The following is an 11,321-nucleotide window of genomic DNA, read 5'->3' as shown; positions in this document are numbered from 1 at the left end:
CATTTTTTCATTGGTTCATATGAAAAAAAGTTATAGTTTCTCTAATTGCTGTACAAGTTATACAGTCTTCACACATAATGTCATATGATCTTGTAATGGAACAAGACACAACACACACAGTAGCAAAACACTGGTGATTATAATCAACTCTGGCTGCCGGACATGAGGTCACTGTTGCAGCTCATTTGTATTTACAACCTAATGAAAGACTCAGGTGAGGTGAGCTGACATGAGGTTCAGTCTATCTGGAGCAACCCACATATCACAGAAGAGGACAGGTACAACTACCATATGTAAGCCATACTGGAGAGGCAATTTCTATAAAGGGTCATAGTCAGAATAAAAAAGTTTAATGTCTATTATCTTCACAGTGTCTTAAAACTGTGACCTAAGTACCATCACTACTATATGGAGCTCTCTGTTTAAAGCTCTTCTTATTGCCAAGAAAGATTCTTGTGAGTTTTTTAATAAACTGGCCATTTTAGCCACCAAAATGCCCATCAAGGATGAATGCTTAGTTTCTAAAAAACAGTGGAATTTCCTTTGAATGAATCTAAGTGCTCTAACTAGAAGTCCAAACATAAACATTACACTCATAACTGATTGACATTCCAGCTAATTATGTGGAGATTTTTGTGTATTTGAAATAACACTTTCACAGAGATCGGGACAATCTCATAAACTGGCATTGACTGTGTCCATGTCAATTGCACAGCTGGGGGTGAAAAAAAGAAAAAAGAAAAAAAGAAAAAGAAAAAAAAGGAAAAAAAGAAAAGAAAAAAAAGAAGAGGAAAAAAAAGAAAAGAAAAAAAGAAAAAAAAGGGAAGTGAGATTTTATGTAACAAAAGAGGTGATGACACTACTATAGCACTCACTCATTCAGTATACCGAAATGAGAAGCATGAAGTAGTACTGCAGATGCTATTCTCAAGAGAGGCCATTTACACACAAAGTTAAAAAGCTATGGAAGTAAGAACAATTTTTCAAATATTAGAAACAAATCTTTACAAGAAGTAGTACAGAAACTTTAAATGACATGTATATGTACACAGTCTGCACAAATAGCTTTGTTGCGATTTCAGAGAATTTTGTTTTCCTTCACAGTAAGTGCTTAATTAACATGTCTTATAATTTCAGGGTTTTAATTCATAACAATGATCTCTGTATGAGCTGCCAGAGGTGACAGCATTATAATTCAGGTTCATTTCTTTCTGATTCACTATTAGATGGGCACTTCGATTCTCACATAATACTGAATATTCATATTTTAGTTGCTCCAAGAAGAGTGGTTATTGCTAGAAGCAAACATCAATACTGTTCATAAATAGCTTTTAAATTTTATTTACAGTTCAGTTAAGTGTCTAAATGACTGCATTTCAAAGTCAGCAAGAAACAATATTAATGTACAAAGTGAAAAAATTATTTTACACTTTGTCTCAAATGGAAGCACCCCCCTTTAGTTTTCTTTCCTTACTTTAGGTAAAGGGAACTTTTGAAATTTTTTTCATTCTACCTTCATTGTAAGACCTATTTGACTAATTATGGTAAGCGGGCAGTACTGACAGGTAGCATTTTCCATTACTGTACTCCATTTTCATTGAGTTCTGTGTACACAGTGAATCTGTGGTGCATCAACTTTACAATGGTTGTACATTTGTGTTCAATGTTCCTGTGAACACAGAAATTGTGTAAAAAATTCTACTGCATCAGTTTAAAAGAATCAAGTTTTTACACCTGAAAAGCAGTCATTCAGCAAGAAATAATTTTATTTTACTCTATAATTGCTACTAAAATGCACAATTTGGGTAGTTTCAGGCTTATGTTCAGCTTATTTGATATTTACATGCGCAGATTTATGGCAAATGGCCAGAAGCTCTGCTGAACTCATAAAAACTGCACACTACTGCAAACTGTGAAAAAGTTTCCAGTACAGAAGATTTGTTATTTTTGAAGTTTTGAGCTTCACTCTAGTTTAATGGCACTGCAAAAGGCTAAAAATGTACAGGTCAGACACACACACACACACACACGTAAGCATCTTGTATTTTTCACAAAATGTAGCAAAAGTGATGGAAAAAATTATAACAATGTTAATCTGCTTCAACAAATAGGAAGTGGAAGTTCTCAGTGGTGTCAATCTAGCAGGTGGAAACCTAGTGAGCATACTTCTTTTCACTCACGAGCAGGGTTCCATTGTACATTGGCTGAAACAGCATTGAAAAGTTTATTTGGTGGTGTTGCTGTGAAGGAGGGATTGTGTTATGCTATCTCATGATAATATTGCCCACATAACTGCACCATTCCCTCTACGTCTGTTGATCGCCAACTGTTTGCAGCACTGAATGTTTTATTTACAGTACTTGCCAACAGGTGGCAGGCACTGTAGATGCCGGACTCCATCATGTTACCAGACTGCTGCGTTCCAAGACTGGTGTTGACAGAAGTGGAGTAGAAACCATCATGGACAAAGAGGACATCAGAGTCTCTTGAAGCAGCAAGGATCACAAGACAGTGTCGAGAGTCTCCAGCGACTGCAGAATGCGCTCATCTCGTGAGCACCATTCCACCAGTTCATCGATAGTCACCACACCATCCTTGTTGGTATCAATTTGCTGCAATCAAAAAAATGTAAAAGTTTTATTGAACGTCAGGTAAAGTGAAAATTATGCTGGGAACATTACAGGTTCATTCACTGGTCATACATGTGTACTAGTGATGAAACAGTATAAAAGAAATTTACCGTGCAAAATGAGTGAGGCAGACTTTTGTAAAATACATGTGTCTGTTCCACCACACCTATGCAGATAGTGGTGATGGTGATGCTGTTGCTGGTCTTGAGGAGAATGGTCTGTTTAAATGTATGATAGCCAACTGCATAGTGCCAATAAAAATATTATGGAGCTCAGCTGAATAAAAATGATAAACATGAAGAATTTCTCATATAGGTAAAATATGACATTTCTTGAACCCCCCCCCCCCCTGCAGTAAAAATTTTTTTACAAAGAGTAAAGCAGGTTAGCTGTTAGTTCTAAAACTTGTAGTGAAAATGGGAGAAACTGCAGAGACTTTGGTTTAAAATTATATGGTGAAAGTGATCTGTCTGGTGGAATGCTGGACTAAAAACAAATACTCCAGTCTCTCTGCAATTTGCTAAAACCTCCAACCTGATGTTAGAGTTCAGAAAATATATAAAATTTTGAAAGTTTTTCCATACCTGTACCATTTTCATATAAAATGTAGTGCAGGAATCCACTTAGTATACTTGTAAAACCAAGAGGTGCACTCATTTAATGTGTGACATACAGTGAACCATATAACATATGTTGCATACAGCAAACCACACACCATAAGAGCACTACGCACTGGTGTCTCTATAGCTGGAGTGTAAAGCCATGTATTAATGGAGAGTCCCCTATTCAGAGATGTGCTATCACGATTTCATCTCGCCCTATTCAGAGATGTGCTATCATGATTTCATCTCACCTGACTGACCAGTCAAACTGTGGTTTTACCAGCCATGGCTTCTTGTTCTTCACTACCAGCCCCTCCTCATATCCCATTTGTGTAGTGGCTCTTTAACTTAACAGAGAGTTGACAGCCTGCAAAGGACTGACACACTGTTATCCCTGTAAGCCCCTTTACACTGAAGTGACAAGTGTCATGGATACCTCCTAATGTCAGACCTTGTTTTGACCAGTATCGTGCAGCAACTTGACATGGCATGGACTCAACAAGTCATTGGAGGTCCCCTGCAGAAATATTGATCCATGCTGCGTCTATATCCATCTAGAATTACAAAAGTGCTGCTGATGCAGTTTTTTGTGCACAAACTGACTTTTAAATCAGATGTTTACTTATATTTAAAAAAAAATTGTAAAATTTATATTTTGAAAACATCCTTCAGTTTACTATTACTATTTTCAATTCTTGTCCTCTTAAGAAGTCAGGATGGATTTTCACTCCAGCACTACTCTAAAACATCAGTATTTGCCACACCTTTTTTCTAAAAGAAATTATTTGCATGGTTCCCAAAGGATATTATTGCTTTCTGAAGGCTGTTAAAATAGTTTTTCTGAAGTACAAACCAATACTTTCTGTCAACCCTTCCAATCTCTTGACTGGAAGAATATTAGGAAGTTGGAAAGATCTCCACAAATACGGGATGCTGAATAGGGCAAATTACTAGCTGTTTGCAGTTATTAAAAACAGGATGACATTTAAAATGCTTTCATGAGCAACATCATTCTTTTGTATGAAACTAATCTGACAGGAAGTCACCATGTCTGCATGTATGATAATTTGGGAGGGGAAACCATAAAAATATCAGAAAGTGCCATTGGAAGTCCTGTGTGTGGATCTGACTGACTATATTGGCCTTTAGGCGCTATAATAGGCATTCTTGATGTCATAATTATACAATGTAAACTTTCACGGCCGGAAATCTCACAGTAAATAAAATATTCTGCTATTTGCCAAAAACCCATGCACACAGACCATTACCTACACCAGGATTTGAACCACCTCCCATAACAAAAGCAAGACATAAAAAAAGTTTCTGGATAGAACAAAGAACATCTGTAAATCACAGCTGCTTGACACAGAATTAAAACACATTACCAATGCATTACTCAAGAACAGTTATTCAACCACGGCACATAAACTATAGCGATGCACAGATGCCTGTGAAATTAAAAGTTTTCCTGCCTTTCATTAACAACATTACTGACTGCATAGGAAAAATCTTGGGAAAACAGAACATAATGGTAATCTACAAACCCACCCAGAAGATACGGCTATGTCTAAAATTGGCCAAGGATTCTTGCAAACTACTGGAAAAGGTAAAAATTTATAGAATTCTGTGCAGTTTGAGGAGGTGTATGTGGGTACTACAACAACAACAGTTAAAAATGACAAGAAGAGCACAAGGGCAACTACAGAACTGGAGAGACTGACAGATCATCTGTTAAGCAACATGCTTTGTAGTCAGGAAACCAACATATTCATTTTGTTAGGACTCAAACACTAGCAGCCACAAGCAGATACCATGAATGCTTATACAGAGAGGCCATACAGATTATTAAATGCTCCAGGAATTCCAGTAGGAAGTAGGACGTGAAATTGAATGACGTCTGGATCCTGATGCTGAAGAAGATCTGTATAAGCCTACCCCCATGGGGTGGAAGCAGCAGTGGACGACAGCAATCGATAACAGCTTATTGTGTCTGGGTATTCAAAGGATGTGATGTCATGCCATTCTACGGGAGCCCATGTAAACAGAGTTTTGCAGCAGTCAACAGTGAGCCAGGGTGTAAATCGGACATTCAAAGAAGCTACGATCCCTCTTGAAAATGACCCCTGCAGATGGGGCCAAATGGAATGTTGGGTTTTAATGGAAAATCCATCCAATAATAGTGCAGAATATTTTATTAATTGTGATTCTTGATGTCACAGATGAAGCCTGTTAGTTGATCATTGCTGTATAGCTACCTCAAGCACCTTCAGGTTAATGAGAGGAATATCTCATAAACGCCTATTGAAAGTGATTGAGAAGATATTTGGATTCTAACATCAGGCTAATGTTTGCAACTGAACGCCTGCTACAAGGTATTTTCTAGTTTACAGCTACAAAAGGCAACACTGCAATAACTACTTTGGCATACATGGCCATTCCCAGATTAAAAGAGGGGTATTAAAACATCTTCTTTCCATTAGTAGGGAAACTGTTATGAACATGTATTATAAGTAAGAATTAAATATCAAATTAAATATTAGCTGTTACACTGTAAGAGAAAATGAGTAATAACCTCTTGTGTGCCTGTAAAATGTAATTTTTTTCTTTACTGTAGATTTACTGTATAAAATTGTATGTGTACCCTAGCACTCTCAACTGAAAATTATCAGTTACTGTCCATGGACAAAGATTAAATAAATAAATTTCTATGAGAATTTAAAAACAGTGTGAAATGTATGGATTGCTACTCACCACATAGAGGAGGTGTCGAGTCATAGACAGGCACAATGTAAAAGACTGCTAAAATATTTAAAATTTGTGGACAAAGTCCTTCTTCCAAAAGAGAAAACACACACACATACACACAAGCACAACTCAAACACACTTGCTCACTGTATCTGGTCACTGGAGCCTGACTGTGGGCCCCAGAAAAGCCTGTACCTTTTGTAGATGACAGTTTCGAAATAAAATGTAATATCTGCTATGTTACTTAAATTGCAGCTAATGTGTTATTACAAAATGTTAACAGGTGATTCAAGGTAACTGTATTATCATTAAATTCCGCCTAGTCTCAGTATATACAATTCATTACTTTTCATAGATATCCACCAGCTACACTCAAAACCATGGCATACAAGAGGCTGATGGCATTACATTTTTTGACACTACAAATACATCAAAACTTAACTGAAGTAATGAATTGCTTTCATTCAGCTAATTTACAGTACAAACGATTATCAATAATGGTGATTTAAATGTGAAGAAACTAATTCATGCTGCATATTTACATTCAGTAATGAATTACGGAGGCTATATTTTCATAAAAGAGACATGGTTTATAAGAGTTACATGTGGTGTTAGTTTTGAAATATCTGTCAGAGTCTTCTTTATATAAACTTATTTATTTATTTTTAAAACCCTGTAGTATTTTTAAGCCTGCTTCACAATACATATAGGTACTCATTAATGTCCACAATCATTCTAAATATTTCCTTTTCAAAAAATGCTACAAAACGTGAAAATAATACTGGTAGGAGAATCAATAACAACCTCTACAAAGACTTCAGGTGCTTAAAATTAGTGCAGAAATGAGTTTGGATGCATTGGTGCACATGTACTCGACAACATGCCAAAGTATATCACTGAAATGTGAGTAATGTTGTAGGGTTTAAGACTGAATTAAAGACGAGAGTTGGGCAACATCTTCTACTCCATTAAGGGGTACCTTCACAGGAATTCTAAACATTAATGTTTCAGTTTACATTATAATTAACATTTAACACACAAATATTTCATAATGTAAAGCCATTTTGGTGTAAGCCTACAGCTCTTAAATAAAATGTATATCCATATCACATGTTAGAGACCCTTCCCTGATATATAACTAATGTAAAATGCAGTGAAACAGCATTCTGTTATGAATGACTGATATTGCTGTTGCAAATCTGCTTTGAAGAGTTTCTTCATCAACTGTATTCACTCAATTTGTCTCCCAGCCATTACTTTTTCCTCCGATGGCTGAAGACATACGAATTAGGTTGAAAGTGAGATACACACATATTTGGTACAGGTGGGATTATTTCTTATTTTACTGAGATTATTAATGGGTCGGAGTAGGCTGACCAGATTTCGAAGAGAAAAAAATCAGGACACTTGTATTTATACTTAACTTCATTACTACACTTACACTTACCATTCTTGTCAGTTATCATGATATGTCGCAATCAATAATAGGCCTATGAGGATGCAGCAGCTGAAAAACCCATAGCAAGATCGTATCTTCATTTTGTGAACTGGAAAGGGAAATGTAGCTACATTACACATGCATGAACTTCTTTTCTCCAGAAAGAAAAAAAAAAGCTGATACATATGTGATTTGAGGCTTTCCCAGCATATATGATGTTTCCAGATTCTCAGACATACTGCTAGATGCAACTGTAGAACGGTTGTTCGCTGAAATACGGTGAACCTTCGATGATCGCATGTGGCAGTATGCCCGAGAACCTTGAAATCTAGACTGAGATACATTTTTATTGTAATAGCTTGGAATCTTGGATGTATATAGGCTACTGAAGCGCCAAAGAAACTGGTGTAGACATGTGTATTCAAATACAGAGAGATGTAAACAGGCAGAATACAGCACTGCGGTCAGCAATGCCTAAGACAACAAGTATCTCGCGCACTTGTTAGATTGGTTACTGCTGCTTCAGTGGCAGGTTACCAAGATTTAAGTGAGTTTGAATTTGGTGTTATAGTTGGTATACAAGTGATTGGACACAGCATCTACAAGATAGCGATGAAGTGGGGATTTTCCTGTACGACCATTTCACAAATGTACCGTAAATATCAGGAATCTGATAAAACATCAGCTCTCCAACATCGCCACAGTAGGAGAAAGATCTTGCGAGAAAGGAACCAACGATGACTGAAGAGAATTGTTCAACCTGACAGAAGTGGAACCCTTCCGCAAATTGCTGCAGATTTCAATGCTGCACCATCAATAAGTGTCAGCATGTGAGCCATTCAATGAAACATCATTGATATGGGCTCTTTCAGAGCTGAATGCCCACTCGTGTACCCTTGATGACTGCACGACACAAAGCTTTACGGTTCATCTAGGCCCATCAGTACTGACATTAGACTGTTGATGGCTGGAAACATGTCGTTTGGTCGGACGACTCTTGTTTCAAATTGTATCGAGTGGATAGCCGACTATGGTGATGGAGACAACCTCATGAATCCATGGACCCTGCATGTCAGCAAAGGGACTGTTCAAGCTGGTGGAGGCTCTGTAATGGCGTGGGGCGCATGCAGTTGGAGTGCAATAGTACCCCTGATACGTCTAGATACGACTCTTGACAGGTGGAACGTACGTAAGCTTTCTGTCTAATCACCTCCATCCATCCATGTCCATTGTGCATTCCGACAGACTTGGGCAATTCCAGCAGGACAATGCGACATCCCACACGTCCAGAATTGCTACAGAGTAGCTCCAGGAACACTCTTCTGAGTTTAAACATTTCCGCTGGCCACCAAACTCCACAGACATGAACATTATTGAGCATATCTGGGATGCCTTGCAACGTGCTGTTCAGAAGAGATCTCCACCCCCGTACTCTCACGGATTTATGGACAGCCTTCAGGATTCATGGTGTCAGTTCCCTCCAGCACTACTTCAGACATTAGTCGAGTCCATGCCACGTCACGTTGCGACACTTTGTGTGTTTGCGGGGGCCCTACACTGTATTAGGCAGGCGTATAAGTTTCTTTGGCTTTTCAGTGTAATTTCTATGATGTTCAGTCACTTACTACGTACTCAGGTACAATTTATTAATCCTGTAAACTATGTAATATTACTAATTAGTAATCAGATACCTACCGTACTTTCCATACTAAAATTTAAGATTTCATTTGACTGAAGACTGTTAGGGCAAGGGTGCATATATGCAAAACAAAATTCAATAAGCACTGGCAATACACACCATATCGCTCACATTCTTCTGAAAATTAACTACCGTCTAGCTGCAGACTCGTTAAGAGAAATGGCTGAACTGTTGATCCTTTGTACCTTCTTTGATTCTCGTTTTACTCTTCTGGAGTACCGTGAAGTTGAAGGTAGGAAAGTTAGAGGCGGGATAGGTAATATCTCCTTTTCTTTTCAACATATCTCTTTCTTCTTCTTTAGGTATAGAACTAGTTAAACCAAATACGGTAGACCAATACACTGCAAAAGTATAGATTTTTATAATGTTCTAATACCAAGAAATTTTCCTTCGCAAATACTTAATTAAATGAGATATATTATTGCACGCATTTTCTCTCTCCGTTAAAAACTGGAACAATTATGTGCCCAGAATGGTTTTCTCGAGATACCGTTACAATTATGTGAAAACCGGTACTGTCCTGCCAAATCCGGATGTCTGGTCAGCCTAGGTATTGGCTTACATGGTGACTGTCGAATAAAGAACTCTCTTTAAATAATATTTCCTTTGTCAGACCTAGAACTTTCTGAACGCCTTTGTTGGTCGGTTAGAGCTCATCACTGCTGCAGTGTGTACCATGAACGACTGTTACGCTGTCTCCTAAGACGCTGTTGTAACCGAGCCCTAACGGAAGGGGTACAGGTACAGAGAGGGCGGAAAAAAAAACAAGAGAGAAAGATGACTTAAGAATCAACCTGCAGAGGTAGGTGAATTCACCTATTCCACGTTTTCTATCTTCTGCCTACAGACGTCTTTCCCCTGGCTCGCGGATAGAAACGCACTGTCGTCACTGTGTCATTTCTACAGCGTCATTACGTCTCAGTAGCATCACACAAAAATGACTGTTACCGAACAGACGTCTTTCGCTAGCACGGTTTATGTGGCAACAATGTGTTTGGTTCAAACAGTTGGAACCTACACAATATCCTCATGTTCAATAATGGAGTTCTTGTTGCAATTTCACTACACGTGTTGCCAACTCTGTAAAACGAAATCAGGTAAATGTGTCTACAAAAAAGTCAGAAAAATCTGAGATAAAGCTAGGTGTATTATTTTGCAGTTTTATTTTTGCAATAATTATACTGTGTTAGGTACTTATGTGGGAGAGGGGAGCCGTGAGGGATGTATACGAAAATATAGTAATGTAGGTATTGCTAGGATAACTCTAACTGCAAGAAGAACAATTTGATCAAATTTTATACATAGACAGTCCCAAAGGTAATCAACGCTAGTATTATTTCGAAGTTTTTTCTTTTACTTTGGAATCAAGTTCTTGAAAAGTAATTGACTTTACTCATGTCAGGTGTGTAATACAGTGTAAACAACTCCAGAAAATAACTGTTCCACAGGACTTCGCTTATTATGTTAAACACGTGAACGACTTTTCATTTTGTCGGATTTTAATAACCGGAGAGAGAATGTATAGATATTCAAAAATATAGAGCCTCCGGAAAGCACAAAAGAATAAAAATTCAGAGTCGTGCCTTGTGCATCTCATTAGTGAAATGACTTCTGCATGCACTTGTATTTCGAATGCAGATATAACAATATGGGATTTTATTTCTGTAAAACGCATATATCAGGTCATTTTTTAAACATCTATATCTGGACACAACATTTTTGTTTAATAAATATCGTCACGCTAAATAATAAATAATGTTTCTGCTAAGTATTTACAGAACAAAATTCACTGTATTAGGTTACTTCTTACTCTTAGCAAACTACTGCACTGGGTGCAAGTGCGCCGTTCCTCTCCTCATTTCAGTCGCTGACACATTGTTTGATTGGTGATTGCAACCGCGAAACATACGACATCTGACTCATCCTGCATAAATCAAAGTCTGCTTTGCTTAGAACGTCTTTCTTCATTATTATTTGTGATACTTTGCTACTGTCAGCTATGCTGCAACAGCGTTTCCAGTTAAGAGAGAGAGAGAGAGAGAGAGAGAAGCCAATGATTGTTGAAAAAGTCATACTTCTGGAGCGCAGCTGAATCATTCATTTGCCAGGTAAATGGTATGAAAAACAAGATAGAGTTAGCAGTAATAAAGCTTGTTTGGCAACACTGTTAGATACAGTCTTATAGGATCTCAATGGACGACCACCGG

General features: G+C 37.6%; 1 protein-coding gene across 1 annotated transcript in view; it reads right to left on the bottom strand.

The window, feature by feature from the left end:
- Window positions 1–834: 834 nt before the first annotated feature.
- LOC126188679 (Kv channel-interacting protein 4-like) overlaps window positions 835–11,321 on the bottom strand; it is a 601,427-nt gene continuing 590,940 nt past the window's right edge. The window contains exon 6 of the mRNA XM_049930285.1: window positions 835–2,612. Coding sequence (XP_049786242.1) covers window positions 2,502–2,612 — 111 coding nt within the window. The 3' untranslated portion in view covers window positions 835–2,501. The remainder of the gene's footprint in view (window positions 2,613–11,321) is intronic.

This window comes from Schistocerca cancellata, chromosome 5 (genome assembly GCF_023864275.1).
Source record: "Schistocerca cancellata isolate TAMUIC-IGC-003103 chromosome 5, iqSchCanc2.1, whole genome shotgun sequence".
Classification (NCBI taxonomy): domain Eukaryota; kingdom Metazoa; phylum Arthropoda; class Insecta; order Orthoptera; family Acrididae; genus Schistocerca; species Schistocerca cancellata.
The sequence above is the reverse complement of the archived record's forward strand: the minus strand, read 5'-3'. Positions and strand labels throughout refer to the sequence as shown.